The following is a 19665-nucleotide window of genomic DNA, read 5'->3' as shown; positions in this document are numbered from 1 at the left end:
AAAACTAGTCCATGCAGCAGAGAACAGGTGGGTCTTTAACCTGGATCTAAATAAACTGAGTGTTTCAGCTGATCTGAGGCTTTCTGGGAGTTTGTTCCAGACATGTGGAGCATAGAAGCTGAATGCAGCTTCTCCATGTCTGGTTCTGACTCTGGAACTGATAAGAACCTGGATCCAGATGACCTGAGGGTTCTGGTAGGTTCATACTGGGTCAAGAGGTCTCTGATGTATGTTGGTCCTAAACCATTCAGAGCTTTCTAGACCAGCAGCAGAACTTTAAAGTCTATCCTCTGACGGACCAGCAGCCAGTGTAAAGACCTCAGAGCTGGACTGATGTGGTCCACTTTCTTGGTCTTAGTGAGGACTGGAGCAGCAGAATTCTGGATCAGCTGCAGGAGTCTGACTGATGTTTTAGGTAGAACCTGTAAAAATACTGTTACAATAATCAAGCCGACTAAAGATGGAAGCTGGACTAGTTTTTCCAGGTCCTCCTGACACATCACATCTTTTACTCTTGATATGTTCTTAAGCTGATAGTAGGCTGACTTTGTGGTTCCCTTCATGTGGTTCTCAAAGTTTAGGTCTGAGTCCATCACTACACCCAGATTTCTGGCCTGGTTGGTGGTTTTTAGGTCTGAGTCCATCACTAGACCCAGATTTCTGGTCTGGTTGGTGGTTTTTAGGTCTGAGTCCATCACTAGACCCAGATTTCTGGTCTGGTTGGTGGTTTTTAGGTCTGAGTCCATCACTAGACCCAGAGTTCTGGTCTGGTTGGTGGTTTTTAGGTCTGAGTCCATCACTAGACCCAGAGTTCTGGTCTGGTTGGTGGTTTTTAGGTCTGAGTCCATCACTAGACCCACATTTCTGGTCTGGTTGGTGGTTTTTAGGTCTGAGTCCATCACTAGACCCAGAGTTCTGGTCTGGTTGGTGGTTTTTAGGTCTGAGTCCATCACTAGACCAAGATTTCTGGCCTGGTTGGTGGTTTTTAGGTCTGAGTCCATCACTAGACCCAGAGTTCTGGCCTGGTTGGTGGTTTTTAGGTCTGAGTCCATCACTAGACCCAGATTTCTGGCTTGGTTGGTGGTTTTTAGGTCTGAGTCCATCACTAGACCGACATTTCTGGTCTGGTTGGTGGTTTTTAGGTCTGAGTCCATCACTAGACCCACATTTCTGGTCTGGTTGGTGGTTTTTAGGTCTGAGTCCATCACTAGACCCACATTTCTGGTCTGGTTGGTGGTTTTTAGGTCTGAGTCCATCACTAGACCCACATTTCTGGCTTGGTTGGTGGTTTTTAGGTCTGAGTCCATCACTAAAGCCAGATTTCTGGCCTGGTTGGTGGTTTTTAGGTCTGAGTCCATCACTAGACCCAGATTTCTGGCCTGGTTGGTGGTTTTTAGGTCTGAGTCCATCACTAGACCCACATTTCTGGTCTGGTTGGTGGTTTTTAGGTCTGAGTCCATCACTAGACCCAGAGTTCTGGTCTGGTTGGTGGTTTTTAGGTCTGAGTCCATCACTAGACCCAAGATTTCTGGTCTGGTTGGTGGTTTTTAGGTCTGAGTCCATCACTAGACCCAGAGTTCTGGTCTGGTTGGTGGTTTTTAGGTCTGAGTCCATCACTAGACCCACATTTCTGGTCTGGTTGGTGGTTTTTAGGTCTGAGTCCATCACTAGACCCAGAGTTCTGGTCTGGTTGGTGGTTTTTAGGTCTGAGTCCATCACTAGACCAAGATTTCTGGCCTGGTTGGTGGTTTTTAGGTCTGAGTCCATCACTAGACCCAGATTTCTGGCCTGGTTGGTGGTTTTTAGGTCTGAGTCCATCACTAGACCCAGATTTCTGGTCTGGTTGGTGGTTTTTAGGTCTGAGTCCATCACTAGACCCAGAGTTCTGGCCTGGTTGGTGGTTTTTAGGTCTGAGTCCATCACTAGACCCAGATTTCTGGCTTGAATGGTGGTTTTTAGGTCTGAGTCCATCACTAGACCCACATTTCTGGTCTGGTTGGTGGTTTTTAGGTCTGAGTCCATCACTAGACCCAGATTTCTGGTCTGGTTGGTGGTTTTTAGGTCTGAGTCCATCACTAGACCCAGATTTCTGGTCTGGTTGGTGGTTTTTAGGTCTGAGTCCATCACTAGACCCAGATTTCTGGTCTGGTTGGTGGTTTTTAGGTCTGAGTCCATCACTAGACCCAGATTTCTGGCTTGGTTGGTGGTTTTTTTGGTCTGAGTCCATCACTAGACCCAGATTTCTGGTCTGGTTGGTGGTTTTTAGGTCTGAGTCCATCACTAGACCCACATTTCTGGTCTGGTTGGTGGTTTTTAGGTCTGAGTCCATCACTAGACCAAGATTTCTGGCCTGGTTGGTGGTTTTTAGGTCTGAGTCCATCACTAGACCCAGATTTCTGGTCTGGTTGGTGGTTTTTAGGTCTGAGTCCATCACTAGACCCACATTTCTGGTCTGGTTGGTGGTTTTTAGGTCTGAGTCCATCACTAGACCCAGAGTTCTGGTCTGGTTGGTGGTTTTTAGGTCTGAGTCCATCACTAGACCCAGATTTCTGGCCTGGTTGGTGGTTTTTAGGTCTGAGTCCATCACTAGACCAAGATTTCTGGCCTGGTTGGTGGTTTTTAGGTCTGAGTCCATCACTAGACCCAGATTTCTGGTCTGGTTGGTGGTTTTTAGGTCTGAGTCCATCACTAGACCCAGAGTTCTGGCCTGGTTGGTGGTTTTTAGGTCTGAGTCCATCACTAGACCCAGATTTCTGGCTTGGTTGGTGGTTTTTAGGTCTGAGTCCATCACTAGACCCACATTTCTGGTCTGGTTGGTGGTTTTTAGGTCTGAGTCCATCACTAGACCCAGATTTCTGGCTTGAATGGTGGTTTTTAGGTCTGAGTCCATCACTAGACCCACATTTCTGGTCTGGTTGGTGGTTTTTAGGTCTGAGTCCATCACTAGACCCAGATTTCTGGCCTGGTTGGTGGTTTTTAGGTCTGAGTCCATCACTAGACCCAGATTTCTGGCTTGGTTGGTGGTTTTTAGGTCTGAGTCCATCACTAGACCCACATTTCTGGTCTGGTTGGTGGTTTTTAGGTCTGAGTCCATCACTAGACCCACATTTCTGGCTTGGTTGGTGGTTTTTAGGTCTGAGTCCATCACTAAAGCCAGATTTCTGGCCTGGTTGGTGGTTTTTAGGTCTGAGTCCATCACTAGACCCAGATTTCTGGCCTGGTTGGTGGTTTTTAGGTCTGAGTCCATCACTAGACCCACATTTCTGGTCTGGTTGGTGGTTTTTAGGTCTGAGTCCATCACTAGACCCAGAGTTCTGGTCTGGTTGGTGGTTTTTAGGTCTGAGTCCATCACTAGACCAAGATTTCTGGCCTGGTTGGTGGTTTTTAGGTCTGAGTCCATCACTAGACCCAGAGTTCTGGTCTGGTTGGTGGTTTTTAGGTCTGAGTCCATCACTAGACCCACATTTCTGGTCTGGTTGGTGGTTTTTAGGTCTGAGTCCATCACTAGACCCAGAGTTCTGGTCTGGTTGGTGGTTTTTAGGTCTGAGTCCATCACTAGACCAAGATTTCTGGCCTGGTTGGTGGTTTTTAGGTCTGAGTCCATCACTAGACCCAGATTTCTGGCCTGGTTGGTGGTTTTTAGGTCTGAGTCCATCACTACACCCAGAGTTCTGGTCTGGTTGGTGGTTTTTAGGTCTGAGTCCATCACTAGACCCAGAGTTCTGGCCTGGTTGGTGGTTTTTAGGTCTGAGTCCATCACTAGACCCAGATTTCTGGTCTGGTTGGTGGTTTTTAGGTCTGAGTCCATCACTAGACCGACATTTCTGGTCTGGTTGGTGGTTTTTAGGTCTGAGTCCATCACTAGACCCACATTTCTGATGTGGTTGGTGGTTTTTAGGTCTGAGTCCATCACTAGACCAACATTTCTGGTCTGGTTGGTGGTTTTTAGGTCTGAGTCCATCACTAGACCAAGATTTCTGGCCTGGTTGGTGGTTTTTAGGTCTGAGTCCATCACTAGACCCAGATTTCTGGTCTGGTTGGTGGTTTTTAGGTCTGAGTCCATCACTAGACCAAGATTTCTGGTCTGGTTGGTGGTTTTTAGGTCTGAGTCCATCACTAGACCCAGAGTTCTGGCCTGGTTGGTGGTTTTTAGGTCTGAGTCCATCACTAGACCAAGATTTCTGGCCTGGTTGGTGGTTTTTAGGTCTGAGTCCATCACTAGACCCACATTTCTGGTCTGGTTGGTGGTTTTTAGGTCTGAGTCCATCACTAGACCCACATTTCTGGCCTGGTTGGTGGTTTTTAGGTCTGAGTCCATCACTAGACCCAGATTTCTGGCCTGGTTGGTGGTTTTTAGGTCTGAGTCCATCACTAGACCCACATTTCTGGTCTGGTTGGTGGTTTTTAGGTCTGAGTCCATCACTAGACCCAGAGTTCTGGTCTGGTTGGTGGTTTTTAGGTCTGAGTCCATCACTAGACCCACATTTCTGGTCTGGTTGGTGGTTTTTAGGTCTGAGTCCATCACTAGACCCAGAGTTCTGGTCTGGTTGGTGGTTTTTAGGTCTGAGTCCATCACTAGACCCAGAGTTCTGGTCTGGTTGGTGGTTTTTAGGTCTGAGTCCATCACTAGACCAAGATTTCTGGCCTGGTTGGTGGTTTTTAGGTCTGAGTCCATCACTAGACCAAGATTTCTGGCCTGGTTGGTGGTTTTTAGGTCTGAGTCCATCACTACACCCAGAGTTGTGATCTGGTTGGTGGTTTTTAGGTCTGAGTCCATCACTAGACCCAGAGTTCTGGCCTGGTTGGTGGTTTTTAGGTCTGAGTCCATCACTAGACCCAGATTTCTGGCTTGGTTGGTGGTTTTTAGGTCTGAGTCCATCACTAGACCAACATTTCTGGTCTGGTTGGTGGTTTTTAGGTCTGAGTCCATCACTAGACCCACATTTCTGATGTGGTTGGTGGTTTTTAGGTCTGAGTCCATCACTAGACCCACATTTCTGGCCTGGTTGGTGGTTTTTAGGTCTGAGTCCATCACTAGACTCAGATTTCTGGCCTGGTTGGTGGTTTTTAGGTCTGAGTCCATCACTAGACCCACATTTCTGGTCTGGTTGGTGGTTTTTAGGTCTGAGTCCATCACTAGACCCAGAGTTCTGGTCTGGTTGGTGGTTTTTAGGTCTGAGTCCATCACTAGACCCACATTTCTGGTCTGGTTGGTGGTTTTTAGGTCTGAGTCCATCACTAGACCCACATTTCTGGTCTGGTTGGTGGCTTTTAGATCTGAGTCCATCACTAGACCCAGAGTTCTGGTCTGGTTGGTGGTTTTTAGGTCTGAGTCCATCACTAGACCAAGATTTCTGGCCTGGTTGGTGGTTTTTAGGTCTGAGTCCATCACTAGACCCAGAGTTCTGGTCTGGTTGGTGGTTTTTAGGTCTGAGTCCATCACTAGACCCACATTTCTGGTCTGGTTGGTGGTTTTTAGGTCTGAGTCCATCACTAGACCCAGATTTCTGGCCTGGTTGGTGGTTTTTAGGTCTGAGTCCATCACTAGACCCACATTTCTGGTCTGGTTGGTGGCTTTTAGGTCTGAGTCCATCACTAGACCCAGAGTTCTGGTCTGGTTGGTGGTTTTTAGGTCTGAGTCCATCACTAGACCCAGATTTCTGGTCTGGTTGGTGGTTTTTAGGTCTGAGTCCATCACTAGACCCAGAGTTCTGGTCTGGTTGGTGGTTTTTAGGTCTGAGTCCATCACTAGACCAAGATTTCTGGCCTGGTTGGTGGTTTTTAGGTCTGAGTCCATCACTAGACCAAGATTTCTGGCCTGGTTGGTGGTTTTTAGGTCTGAGTCCATCACTACACCCAGAGTTGTGATCTGGTTGGTGGTTTTTAGGTCTGAGTCCATCACTAGACCCAGAGTTCTGGCCTGGTTGGTGGTTTTTAGGTCTGAGTCCATCACTAGACCCAGATTTCTGGCTTGGTTGGTGGTTTTTAGGTCTGAGTCCATCACTAGACCAACATTTCTGGTCTGGTTGGTGGTTTTTAGGTCTGAGTCCATCACTAGACCCACATTTCTGATGTGGTTGGTGGTTTTTAGGTCTGAGTCCATCACTAGACCCAGATTTCTGGCCTGGTTGGTGGTTTTTAGGTCTGAGTCCATCACTAGACTCAGATTTCTGGCCTGGTTGGTGGTTTTTAGGTCTGAGTCCATCACTAGACCCACATTTCTGGTCTGGTTGGTGGTTTTTAGGTCTGAGTCCATCACTAGACCCAGAGTTCTGGTCTGGTTGGTGGTTTTTAGGTCTGAGTCCATCACTAGACCCACATTTCTGGTCTGGTTGGTGGTTTTTAGGTCTGAGTCCATCACTAGACCCAGAGTTCTGGTCTGGTTGGTGGTTTTTAGGTCTGAGTCCATCACTAGACCAAGATTTCTGGCCTGGTTGGTGGTTTTTAGGTCTGAGTCCATCACTAGACCCAGAGTTCTGGTCTGGTTGGTGGTTTTTAGGTCTGAGTCCATCACTAGACCCACATTTCTGGTCTGGTTGGTGGATTTTACATCTGAGTCCATCACTAGACCCAGATTTTGTGCCTGGTTGGTGGTTTTTAGGTCTGAGTCCATCACTAGACCCAGAGTTCTGGCTTGGTTGGTGGTTTTTAGGTCTGAGTCCATCACTAGACCCACATTTCTGGTCTGGTTGGTGGTTTTTAGGTCTGAGTCCATCACTAGACCCAGATTTCTGGCTTGGTTGGTGGTTTTTAGGTCTGAGTCCATCACTAGACCCAGAGTTCTGGTCTGGTTGGTGGTTTTTAGGTCTGAGTCCATCACTAGATCCACATTTCTGGTCTGGTTGGTGAATTTTACATCTGAGTCCATCACTAGACCCAGATTTCTTGCCTGGTTGGTGGTTTTTAGGTCTGAATCCATCACTAGACCCACATTTCTGGTCTGGTTGGTGGTTTTTAGGTCTGAGTCCATCACTAGACCCACATTTCTGGTCTGGTTGATGGTTTTTAGGTCTGAGTCCATCACTAGACCCAGATTTCTGGTCTGGTTGGTGGTTTTTAGGTCTGAGTCCATCACTAGACCCAGAGTTCTGGTCTGGTTGGTGGTTTTTAGGTCTGAGTCCATCACTAGACCAAGACTTCTGGCCTAGTTAGTGGTTTTTAGGTCTGACTCCATCACTAGACCCAGAGTTCTGGTCTGGTTGGTGGTTCTTAGGCCTGAGTCCATCACTACACCCAGATTTCTTGTCTGGTTGGTGGTTTTTAGGTCTGAGTCCATCACTAGACCCAGAGTTCTGGCCTGGTTGGTGGTTTTTAGGTCTGAGTCCATCACTAGACCCAGAGTTCTGGTCTGGTTGGTGGTTCTTAGGTCTGAGTCCATCACTAGACCACGATTTCTGGCCTGGTTGGTGGTTTTTAGGTCTGAGTCCATCACTAGACCCAGAGTTCTGGTCTGGTTGGTGGTTTTTAGGTCTGAGTCCATCACTAGACCCACATTTCTGGTCTGGTTGGTGGTTTTTAGGTCTGAGTCCATCACTAGACCCAGATTTCTGGCCTAGTTGGTGGTTTTTAGGTCTGAGTCCATCACTAGACCCACATTTCTGGTCTGGTTGGTGGTTTTTAGGTCTGAGTCCATCACTAGACCCAGAGTTCTGGTCTGGTTGGTGGTTTTTAGGTCTGAGTCCATCACTAGACCAAGACTTCTGGCCTAGTTAGTGGTTTTTAGGTCTGAGTCCATCACTAGACCCAGAGTTCTGGTCTGGTTGGTGGTTCTTAGGCCTGAGTCCATCACTACACCCAGATTTCTGGTCTGGTTGGTGGTTTTTAGGTCTGAGTCCATCACTAGACCCACATTTCTGGTCTGGTTGGTGGTTTTTAGGTCTGAGTCCATCACTAGACCAAGATTTCAAATCAAATCAAATCAAATTTTATTTATAAAGCGCTTTTCATGCAACGGCAACACAAAGTGCTTTACATAGTATAAATGAATGCATATTAAAATGAAAAAAGAAAATCACAGAACAAAAACAATAAGCCATTTACACACCCAGTTATGTGACAGATTAAACACCTCGCACCCACCCCCCCTCACCCATCCACACACACACACACACACACAAACTCCTAATATCTGTCTCTGGCTTGGCGCTGCTGTGAGGAAACGGCATTTTTGGGGACCCATTCACACCAGGAGCCAGTCAAGTCATGTTTGCAGAGGGCAGACCAAGCAGGCTTGACTCCCAGAGTTTAGGATCCCCATAAAGAAACACTGGAGTTAAAACAACGATAAAATAGGGAAACAGTTAAGAATCTATAATAAAATATAATAAAGTAATATATAATAAAATAAAATAGATAAATGAGACAGATAAGATAAGATAAGATAAGATAAGGTGAGATAAATAACAGAAAATGAATAAAATCAAATCAGAAGGCTAAACTAAAAAGGAAGGTCTTGAGCCTCTTCTTAAAAACATCAACAGTCTCTGCAGCCCTGAGGCTCTCTGGCAGGCTGTTCCACAGCTGAGGACCAAAATGATGAAACGAGGCCTCACCGTGTGTTTTAGATCTAACTTTGGGAATAGTTAAAAGGCCGGTACCAGAGGACCTCAGGGTCCGCGAGGGCTCATAATTTGAAAACATGTCAGATAAATAAGAAGGCCCAAGACCATTACGACATTTATAAACAAGTAAGAGAACCTTAAAATCAATCCTGAAGCGCACGGGGAGCCAATGCAGCGATTTTAAAACCGGTGTAATGTGTTCCTGTCCCCTGGTCCTCGTCAGAACTCGTGCTGCCGAGTTTTGCAGTAACTGTAAACTAGAAATAGACTTTTTGGGAAGACCAGAGAGCAGGGCATTACAATAATCTAGCCTGCTGGAAATAAAAGCATGCATTAGCACCTCCGTGCTGGCAAGAGAGAGAAATGGGCGAACTCTGGCGATATTTTTAAGATGATAAAAGCCTGTCTTTGTGACATTTCTGATGTGTGAAATAAAATTCAGCTCAGAGTCGAAAAGGACACCCAGATTTCTCACACACTGAGAGGGTTTGAAGTTTTTCAGTCTGCAGGAAATTATCTCTCTCTTGTCTTCAGGACCGATGACCAAAACCTCAGTTTTGTCCTGGTTGAGCGGCAAGAAATTCACTGCCATCCATGACTTTATGTCTAAAATACAGTTTAAAAGGGTGTTAACTGGCTCTAGGTCATCAGGAGACACAGCGATGTAAAGCTGTGTATCATCAGCATAGCTGTGAAAATCAATGCCGTGTCTCCTGATGACGTCCCCAAGTGGCAACATGTAAAGATTAAAAAGTATTGGGCCTAAAATTGAGCCTTGGGGAACCCCACATTTTATGTCATAGATTCCTGAAGAGTATGTATCCATACTCACCAAGAACTTTCGATCAGCCAGATAGGAGTAAAACCAGTTAAGAACAGTACCTGAGAGGCCCACCAGACTTCTCAGTCTGTCTAATAAAATCTGGTGGTCCACTGTATCAAAAGCAGCACTAAGATCAAGTAGCACCAGGACAGTAAGTTTCTGAGAGTCCAAATTACGTCTAAGGTCACTGACAATCTTTAAAAGGGCCGTCTCGGTACTGTGGTTTGTCCTAAAACCAGACTGATACTTTTCTAAAATGTTGTGTTTGTTTAAAAACCTATGTAATTGAGTATAAACAACCTTTTCTATAATTTTACTTAAAAATGGTAGATTGGATACAGGTCTGTAGTTGTCAAGGATGTTGCAGTCTAAATTACTCTTCTTCAGAAGAGGCCGCACCACAGCTGTTTTACAGGCAGATGGGAAGACACCTGTCTGAAGAGAGCAGTTTACAATATTTAGAAGCTCAGACTCGAAGAAACCATAAAATGTTTTTAAAAGAGATGTGGGAATGAAGTCTAAAAGGCAGGTTGTTGGGTTTAGCTGGGAGAAAACTCGACCAAGCATCTCTGCATCAACCAGGACAAAACTCTCCAGTGTTTCTTTGGCTAAAAACAATGCTTCAGATCTGTTAAACTAAAATTTTGTTGTGATACAAGACTGGATCTAATAGCATTGATTTTACTTCTGAAGTGACATGCAAAGTTCTCACATGCGTTGGCTGATGGCGGCATGGTGGACTTGTTACCCCCAGTATTTATTAAAAGGTCGATGGTTTTAAAAAGGAATTGGGGGTTGTTTTTGTTATCTGTAATTAGGTTTGAGAAGTAGTGTGTTCTTGCCTCTTTAACAGTTTTATTGTAATTTTTGAGTTGTTCATGTAAGATTTCATAATGTATTGTGAGTTTGGTTTTTCTTCATTTTCTTTCAGCTGCCCTGCAGCCTTTTTTCAATTTTCTAATTTCTTCATTTCTCCATGAAGTTTTTAATTGTGTTTTTAATGTTTTTGTTTTAAGTGGAGCTACTGAGTCAATGGCAGATGCCAGTCTTTTGTTAAAATTATCTACAGTAAAATCACATGATGCAGATAAAATCTGAGCAGGAGTTCGTTTTAAAATGTCAATAAAATTTGCAGCCACTTCAGAATTAATATACCGTTTCCTCACAGTTCTCACCAGGGCCTGCCGCTTGCTAAAACTGGTGATGTTAAAAAATACACAGTAGTGGTCTGATACAGCCAGGTCAACAACAGAGGACACACCAGTGGACAGGCCGTAGGTTATGACCAAGTCCAGGGTGTGTCCCCTGTTGTGTGTACACTGTGTGACGTACTGCTTAAAATCCATATTATTTAAAAGGTTTAAAAATTCACTGGTATGGGGATTACCACTATTGTCGATGTGTAGGTTAAAATCACCAGTTATTAAAATCTTGTTGTATTTAATATGTATGGTAGATAAGAATTCAGAAAATTCTTGAATAAAACCAGAGGGAGGATTTGGTGGTCTATAAACTGTTATAGCTAAAATAGGTGGATTGCTAAAAACAAGGAATGATGCTTAAATGAAGAATAGTTTGTCAGTATTATTGGTTGTGCGGATAATGACCGTTGAGCAATTGAAGCTGTTCCACCACCCCTCTTACCTCCCCTGATAGAAAATAAAAAATTTAAATCTGGTGGGGAAGCCTCGGTGAGAATAACTGATGCATCAGCGCCAAGCCAAGTTTCTGTCAAAAAGGGACAGTCAATGTTATTATCTAAAATCAGATCATTAATAATAAAAGATTTATTTGATAATGATCTTACATTTAAAAGAGCCATTCTAAAAGTTGTAGGTAAGTCCAATTTTGGCCTGGTTGGTGGTTTTTAGGTCTGAGTCCATCACTAGACCCAGATTTCTGGTCTGGTTGGTGGTTTTTAGGCCTGAGTCCATCACTACACTCACATTTCTGGTCTGGTTGGTGGTTTTTAGGTCTGAGTCCATCACTAGACCCACATTTCTGGTCTGGTTGGTGGTTTTTAGGTCTGAGTCCATCACTAGACCCAGATTTCTGGCCTGGTTGGTGGTTTTTAGGTCTGAGTCCATCACTAGACCCAGATTTCTGGCCTGGTTGGTGGTTTTTAGGTCTGAGTCCATCACTAGACCAAGATTTCTGGTCTGGTTGGTGGTTTTTAGGTCTGAGTCCATCACTAGACCCACATATTCTGGTCTGGTTGGTGGTTTTTAGGTCTGAGTCCATCACTAGACCCAGATTTCTGGCTTGGTTGGTGGTTTTTAGGTCTGAGTCCATCACTAGACCCACATTTCTGGCCTGGTTGGTGGTTTTTAGGTCTGAGTCCATCACTAGACCCAGATTTCTGGCCTGGTTGGTGGTTTTTAGGTCTGAGTCCATCACTAGACCCAGATTTCTGGTCTGGTTGGTGGTTTTTAGGTCTGAGTCCATCACTAGACCCAGATTTCTGGTCTGGTTGGTGGTTTTTAGGTCTGAGTCCATCACTAGACCCAGATTTCTGGTCTGGTTGGTGGTTTTTAGGTCTGAGTCCATCACTAGACCCAGATTTCTGGTCTGGTTGGTGGTTTTTAGGTCTGAGTCCATCACTAGACCCAGATTTCTGGTCTGGTTGGTGGTTTTTAGGTCTGAGTCCATCACTAGACCCAGATTTCTGGTCTGGTTGGTGGTTTTTAGGTCTGAGTCCATCACTAGACCCAGATTTCTGGTCTGGTTGGTGGTTTTTAGGTCTGAGTCCATCACTAGACCCAGATTTCTGGTCTGGTTGGTGGTTTTTAGGTCTGAGTCCATCACTAGACCCACAATTTCTGGTCTGGTTGGTGGTTTTTAGGTCTGAGTCCATCACTAGACCCAGATTTCTGGTCTTGTTGGTGGTTTTTAGGTCTGAGTCCATCACTAGACCCACATTTCTGGTCTGGTTGGTGGTTTTTAGGTCTGAGTCCATCACTAGACCCACATTTCTGGTCTGGTTGGTGGTTTTTAGGTCTGAGTCCATCACTAGACCCAGATTTCTGGTCTGGTTGGTGGTTTTTAGGTCTGAGTCCATCACTAGACCCAGATTTCTGGTCTGGTTGGTGGTTTTTAGGTCTGAGTCCATCACTAGACCCAGAGTTCTGGTCTGGTTGGTGGTTTTTAGGTCTGAGTCCATCACTAGACCCAGATTTCTGGCCTGGTTGGTGGTTTTTAGGTCTGAGTCCATCACTAGACCCAGATTTCTGGTCTGGTTGGTGGTTTTTAGGTCTGAGTCCATCACTAGACCCACATTTCTGGTCTGGTTGGTGGTTTTTAGGTCTGAGTCCATCACTAGACCCAGATTTCTGGCTTGGTTGGTGGTTTTTAGGTCTGAGTCCATCACTAGACCCAGATTTCTGGTCTGGTTGGTGGTTTTTAGGTCTGAGTCCATCACTAGACCCAGATTTCTGGTCTGGTTGGTGGTTTTTAGGTCTGAGTCCATCACTAGACCAAGATTTCTGGCCTGGTTGGTGGTTTTTAGGTCTGAGTCCATCACTAGACCCAGATTTCTGGCCTGGTTGGTGGTTTTTAGGTCTGAGTCCATCACTAGACCCACATATCTGGTCTGGTTGGTGGTTTTTAGGTCTGAGTCCATCACTAGACCCAGATTTCTGGTCTGGTTGGTGGTTTTTAGGTCTGAGTCCATCACTAGACCCAGATTTCTGGTCTGGTTGGTGGTTTTTAGGTCTGAGTCCATCACTAGACCCAGATTTCTGGCCTGGTTGGTGGTTTTTAGGTCTGAGTCCATCACTAGACCCAGAGTTCTGGTCTGGTTGGTGGTTTTTAGGTCTGAGTCCATCACTAGACCCAGAGTTCTGGTCTGGTTGGTGGTTTTTAGGTCTGAGTCCATCACTAGACCCAGATTTCTGGCCTGGTTGGTGGTTTTTAGGTCTGAGTCCATCACTAGACCCAGAGTTCTGGTCTGGTTGGTGGTTTTTAGGTCTGAGTCCATCACTAGACCCACATTTCTGGTCTGGTTGGTGGTTTTTAGGTCTGAGTCCATCACTAGACCCAGATTTCTGGCCTGGTTGGTGGTTTTTAGGTCTGAGTCCATCACTAGACCAAGATTTCTGGTCTGGTTGGTGGTTTTTAGGTCTGAGTCCATCACTAGACCCAGAGTTCTGGTCTGGTTGGTGGTTTTTAGGTCTGAGTCCATCACTAGACCCAGATTTCTGGTCTGGTTGGTGGTTTTTAGGTCTGAGTCCATCACTAGACCAAGATTTCTGGCCTGGTTGGTGGTTTTTAGGTCTGAGTCCATCACTAGACCAAGATTTCTGGTCTGGTTGGTGGTTTTTAGGTCTGAGTCCATCACTAGACCCACATTTCTGGTCTGGTTGGTGGTTTTTAGGTCTGAGTCCATCACTAGACCCACATTTCTGGCCTGGTTGGTGGTTTTTAGGTCTGAGTCCATCACTAGACCCAGATTTCTGGTCTGGTTGGTGGTTTTTAGGTCTGAGTCCATCACTAGACCCAGAGTTCTGGTCTGGTTGGTGGTTTTTAGGTCTGAGTCCATCACTAGACCCAGATTTCTGGTCTGGTTGGTGGTTTTTAGGTCTGAGTCCATCACTAGACCCAGATTTCTGGTCTGGTTGGTGGTTTTTAGGTCTGAGTCCATCACTAGACCTACATTTCTGGTCTGGTTGGTGGTTTTTAGGTCTGAGTCCATCACTAGACCCAGATTTCTGGCCTGGTTGGTGGTTTTTAGGTCTGAGTCCATCACTAGACCCAGATTTCTGGTCTGGTTGGTGGTTTTTAGGTCTGAGTCCATCACTAGACCCAGATTTCTGGTCTGGTTGGTGGTTTTTAGGTCTGAGTCCATCACTAGACCCAGATTTCTGGCCTGGTTGGTGGTTTTTAGGTCTGAGTCCATCACTAGACCCAGATTTCTGGTCTGGTTGGTGGTTTTTAGGTCTGAGTCCATCACTAGACCCACATTTCTGGTCTGGTTGGTGGTTTTTAGGTCTGAGTCCATCACTAGACCCAGATTTCTGGCCTGGTTGGTGGTTTTTAGGTCTGAGTCCATCACTAGACCCAGATTTCTGGTCTGGTTGGTGGTTTTTAGGTCTGAGTCCATCACTAGACCCAGATTTCTGGTCTGGTTGGTGGTTTTTAGGTCTGAGTCCATCACTAGACCCAGAGTTCTGGTCTGGTTGGTGGTTTTTAGGTCTGAGTCCATCACTAGACCAAGATTTCTGGCCTGGTTGGTGGTTTTTAGGTCTGAGTCCATCACTAGACCCAGAGTTCTGGTCTGGTTGGTGGTTTTTAGGTCTGAGTCCATCACTAGACCCACATTTCTGGTCTGGTTGGTGGTTTTTAGGTCTGAGTCCATCACTAGACCCAGATTTCTGGCCTAGTTGGTGGTTTTTAGGTCTGAGTCCATCACTAGACCAAGATTTCTGGTCTGGTTGGTGGTTTTTAGGTCTGAGTCCATCACTAGACCCAGAGTTCTGGTCTGGTTGGTGGTTTTTAGGTCTGAGTCCATCACTAGACCAAGATTTCTGGCCTGGTTGGTGGTTTTTAGGTCTGAGTCCATCACTAGACCCAGATTTCTGGTCTGGTTGGTGGTTTTTAGGTCTGAGTCCATCACTAGACCCAGATTTCTGGTCTGGTTGGTGGTTTTTAGGTCTGAGTCCATCACTAGACCCACATTTCTGGTCTGGTTGGTGGTTTTTAGGTCTGAGTCCATCACTAGACCCAGATTTCTGGCCTGGTTGGTGGTTTTTAGGTCTGAGTCCATCACTAGACCCAGATTTCTGGTCTGGTTGGTGGTTTTTAGGTCTGAGTCCATCACTAGACCCAGATTTCTGGTCTGGTTGGTGGTTTTTAGGTCTGAGTCCATCACTAGACCCACATTCTGGTCTGGTTGGTGGTTTTTAGGTCTGAGTCCATCACTAGACCCAGATTTCTGGTCTGGTTGGTGGTTTTTAGGTCTGAGTCCATCACTAGACCCAGATTTCTGGTCTGGTTGGTGGTTTTTAGGTCTGAGTCCATCACTAGACCCAGATTTCTGGCCTGGTTGGTGGTTTTTAGGTCTGAGTCCATCACTAGACCCAGATTTCTGGCCTGGTTGGTGGTTTTTAGGTCTGAGTCCATCACTAGACCCAGATTTCTGGTCTGGTTGGTGGTTTTTAGGTCTGAGTCCATCACTAGACCCAGATTTCTGGTCTGGTTGGTGGTTTTTAGGTCTGAGTCCATCACTAGACCCAGATTTCTGGTCTGGTTGGTGGTTTTTAGGTCTGAGTCCATCACTACACCCAGATATCTGGTCTGGTTGGTGGTTTTTAGGTCTGAGTCCATCACTAGACCCAGATTTCTGGCTGGTTGGTGGTTTTTAGGTCTGAGTCCATCACTAGACCCACATATCTGGTCTGGTTGGTGGTTTTTAGGTCTGAGTCCATCACTAGACCCACATATCTGGTCTGGTTGGTGGTTTTTAGGTCTGAGTCCATCACTACACCCAGATTTCTGGCTGGTTGGTGGTTTTTAGGTCTGAGTCCATCACTAGACCCACATTTCTGGCCTGGTTGGTGGTTTTTAGGTCTGAGTCCATCACTAGACCAAGATTTCTGGTCTGGTTGGTGGTTTTTAGGTCTGAGTCCATCACTAGACCCAGATTTCTGGTCTGGTTGGTGGTTTTTAGGTCTGAGTCCATCACTAGACCCAGATTTCTGGCTTGGTTGGTGGTTTTTAGGTCTGAGTCCATCACTAGACCCAGATTTCTGGTCTGGTTGGTGGTTTTTAGGTCTGAGTCCATCACTAGACCCAGATTTCTGGTCTGGTTGGTGGTTTTTAGGTCTGAGTCCATCACTAGACCCAGATTTCTGGTCTGGTTGGTGGTTTTTAGGTCTGAGTCCATCACTAGACCCAGATTTCTGGTCTGGTTGGTGGTTTTTAGGTCTGAGTCCATCACTAGACCCAGATTTCTGGTCTGGTTGGTGGTTTTTAGGTCTGAGTCCATCACTAGACCCAGATTTCTGGTCTGGTTGGTGGTTTTTAGGTCTGAGTCCATCACTAGACCCAGATTTCTGGCCTGGTTGGTGGTTTTTAGGTCTGAGTCCATCACTAGACCCAGATTTCTGGCCTGGTTGGTGGTTTTTAGGTCTGAGTCCATCACTAGACCAAGATTTCTGGTCTGGTTGGTGGTTTTTAGGTCTGAGTCCATCACTAGACCCAGAGTTCTGGCCTGGTTGGTGGTTTTTAGGTCTGAGTCCATCACTAGACCCAGAATTTCTGGTCTGGTTGGTGGTTTTTAGGTCTGAGTCCATCACAACACCCAGATTTCTGGTCTGGTTGGTGGTTTTTAGGTCTGAGTCCATCACTAGACCCACATATCTGGTCTGGTTGGTGGTTTTTAGGTCTGAGTCCATCACTAGACCCAGATTTCTGGTCTGGTTGGTGGTTTTTAGGTCTGAGTCCATCACTAGACCCAGATTTCTGGTCTGGTTGGTGGTTTTTAGGTCTGAGTCCATCACTAGACCCAGAGTTCTGGTCTGGTTGGTGGTTTTTAGGTCTGAGTCCATCACTAGACCCAGATTTCTGGTCTGGTTGGTGGTTTTTAGGTCTGAGTCCATCACTAGACCCAGATTTCTGGCCTGGTTGGTGGTTTTTAGGTCTGAGTCCATCACTAGACCCAGATTTCTGGTCTGGTTGGTGGTTTTTAGGTCTGAGTCCATCACTAGACCCACATTTCTGGTCTGGTTGGTGGTTTTTAGGTCTGAGTCCATCACTAGACCCAGATTTCTGGCCTAGTTGGTGGTTTTTAGGTCTGAGTCCATCACTAGACCAAGATTTCTGGTCTGGTTGGTGGTTTTTAGGTCTGAGTCCATCACTAGACCCAGAGTTCTGGTCTGGTTGGTGGTTTTTAGGTCTGAGTCCATCACTAGACCAAGACTTCTGGTCTAGTTAGTGGTTTTTAGGTCTGAGTCCATCACTAGACCCAGAGTTCTGGTCTGGTTGGTGGTTTTTAGGTCTGAGTCCATCACTAGACCCAGATTTCTGGTCTGGTTGGTGGTTTTTAGGTCTGAGTCCATCACTAGACCCACATTTCTGGTCTGGTTGGTGGTTTTTAGGTCTGAGTCCATCACTAGACCCAGATTTCTGGCCTGGTTGGTGGTTTTTAGGTCTGAGTCCATCACTAGACCCAGATTTCTGGTCTGGTTGGTGGTTTTTAGGTCTGAGTCCATCACTAGACCCAGATTTCTGGTCTGGTTGGTGGTTTTTAGGTCTGAGTCCATCACTAGACCCAGATTTCTGGTCTGGTTGGTGGTTTTTAGGTCTGAGTCCATCACTAGACCCAGATTTCTGGCCTGGTTGGTGGTTTTTAGGTCTGAGTCCATCACTAGACCCACATTTCTGGTCTGGTTGGTGGTTTTTAGGTCTGAGTCCATCACTAGACCAAGATTTCTGGCCTGGTTGGTGGTTTTTAGGTCTGAGTCCATCACTAGACCCAGATTTCTGGTCTGGTTGGTGGTTTTTAGGTCTGAGTCCATCACTAGACCAAGATTTCTGGCCTGGTTGGTGGTTTTTAGGTCTGAGTCCATCACTAGACCCAGATTTCTGGTCTGGTTGGTGGTTTTTAGGTCTGAGTCCATCACTAGACCCAGATTTCTGGTCTGGTTGGTGGTTTTTAGGTCTGAGTCCATCACTAGACCCAGATTTCTGGTCTGGTTGGTGGTTTTTAGGTCTGAGTCCATCACTAGACCCAGATTTCTGGCTGGTTGGTGGTTTTTAGGTCTGAGTCCATCACTAGACCCAGATTTCTGGTCTGGTTGGTGGTTTTTAGGTCTGAGTCCATCACTAGACCCAGATTTCTGGTCTGGTTGGTGGTTTTTAGGTCTGAGTCCATCACTAGACCCAGATTTCTGGTCTGGTTGGTGGTTTTTAGGTCTGAGTCCATCACTAGACCCAGATTTCTGGTCTGGTTGGTGGTTTTTAGGTCTGAGTCCATCACTAGACCCACATTTCTGGTCTGGTTGGTGGTTTTTAGGTCTGAGTCCATCACTAGACCCAGATTTCTGGTCTGGTTGGTGGTTTTTAGGTCTGAGTCCATCACTAGACCCAGATTTCTGGTCTGGTTGGTGGTTTTTAGGTCTGAGTCCATCACTAGACCCACATTTCTGGTCTGGTTGGTGGTTTTTAGGTCTGAGTCCATCACTAGACCCAGATTTCTGGTCTGGTTGGTGGTTTTTAGGTCTGAGTCCATCACTAGACCAGAATTCTGGTCTGGTTGGTGGTTTTTAGGTCTGAGTCCATCACTAGACCCAGAGTTCTGGTCTGGTTGGTGGTTTTTACGTCTGAGTCCATCACTACACCCAGATTTCTGGTCTGGTTGGTGGTTTTAAGGTCTGAGTCCATCACTAGACCCAGAGTTCTGGTCTGGTTGGTGGTTTTGACGTCTGTGTCCATCACTAGACCAACACTTCTGGTCTGGTTGGTGGTTTTTAGGTCTGAGTCCATCACTAGACCCACATTTCTGGTCTGGTTGGTGGTTTTTTAGGTCTGAGTCCATCACTAGACCCAGAGTTCTGGTCTGGTTGGTGGTTTTTAGGTCTGAGTCCATCACTAGACCCACATTTCTGGTCTGGTTTGTGGTTTTTAGGTCTGAGTCCATCACTACACCCAGATTTCTGGCCTGGTTGGTGGTTTTTAGGTTCTAGTCCATCACTATACACAGATTTCAGGTCTGGTTGGTGGTTTTTAGGCGTAAAGACTGAAGCTCTGTGGTGACCTTTAATCGTTTCTCTTTGGCTCCAAAAACCATCACCTCAGTTTAGTTTTTGTTTAACTGGCGAAAGTTCAGACACATCCAGATACACACCCAAAACCGGACTAAAGCGTTGCCATAGCATGTAGACCGTACCTGTACATTTCTTCTTGTCAGGGTCCAGTTTTACTCCGGGACGGGTCAGTTTGCAGCGGAAGTCGTCCTCCCAGAACTCTGCAAACCAGATGTTTCTTCGATTGTTCTCCAGAGAACGAGATGTGAAGTACTGATCAAATCCTGGACAACACAAACACATGTCAACACACTTTACCAGGCTCTGGTTCTGGTTCTGGGATGGCAGTCTGGTTTTACCATCAATTGAAGCCCGTTTTGGCAGGATGGTCACAGCACCCTCTGCCACGTCTTCAAGCTCTGTGACTGGTGAACTCTTTGCACCCCAACTGTCTGAACCAACAAACAGGAAGTGTCCTGTCAGGTTAGCGCGCTTCGCTGCCTCCAGGACACGCCTACCAGAGACACCAGAGGTATGGGTC

At 46.0% G+C, this 19665-nt stretch overlaps 1 protein-coding gene across 1 annotated transcript in view; it reads right to left on the bottom strand.

Annotated features, from left to right (window-relative positions):
• LOC121651033 (metabotropic glutamate receptor 4-like) overlaps window positions 1-19665 on the bottom strand; it is a 70710-nt gene that overhangs the window by 18641 nt on the left and 32404 nt on the right. The window contains exons 6-7 of the mRNA XM_042002879.1: window positions 19484-19638; window positions 19268-19408 (exon numbers count right to left, since the gene is read on the bottom strand). Of these exons, the coding sequence (XP_041858813.1) occupies window positions 19268-19408; window positions 19484-19638 (296 nt within the window). The remainder of the gene's footprint in view (window positions 1-19267; window positions 19409-19483; window positions 19639-19665) is intronic.

Source organism: Melanotaenia boesemani, chromosome 13, assembly GCF_017639745.1.
Source record: "Melanotaenia boesemani isolate fMelBoe1 chromosome 13, fMelBoe1.pri, whole genome shotgun sequence".
In the NCBI taxonomy this organism is placed as follows: domain Eukaryota; kingdom Metazoa; phylum Chordata; class Actinopteri; order Atheriniformes; family Melanotaeniidae; genus Melanotaenia; species Melanotaenia boesemani.
Note: the sequence above shows the minus strand (reverse complement) of the source record. Positions and strands in the feature narration are given on the sequence as shown.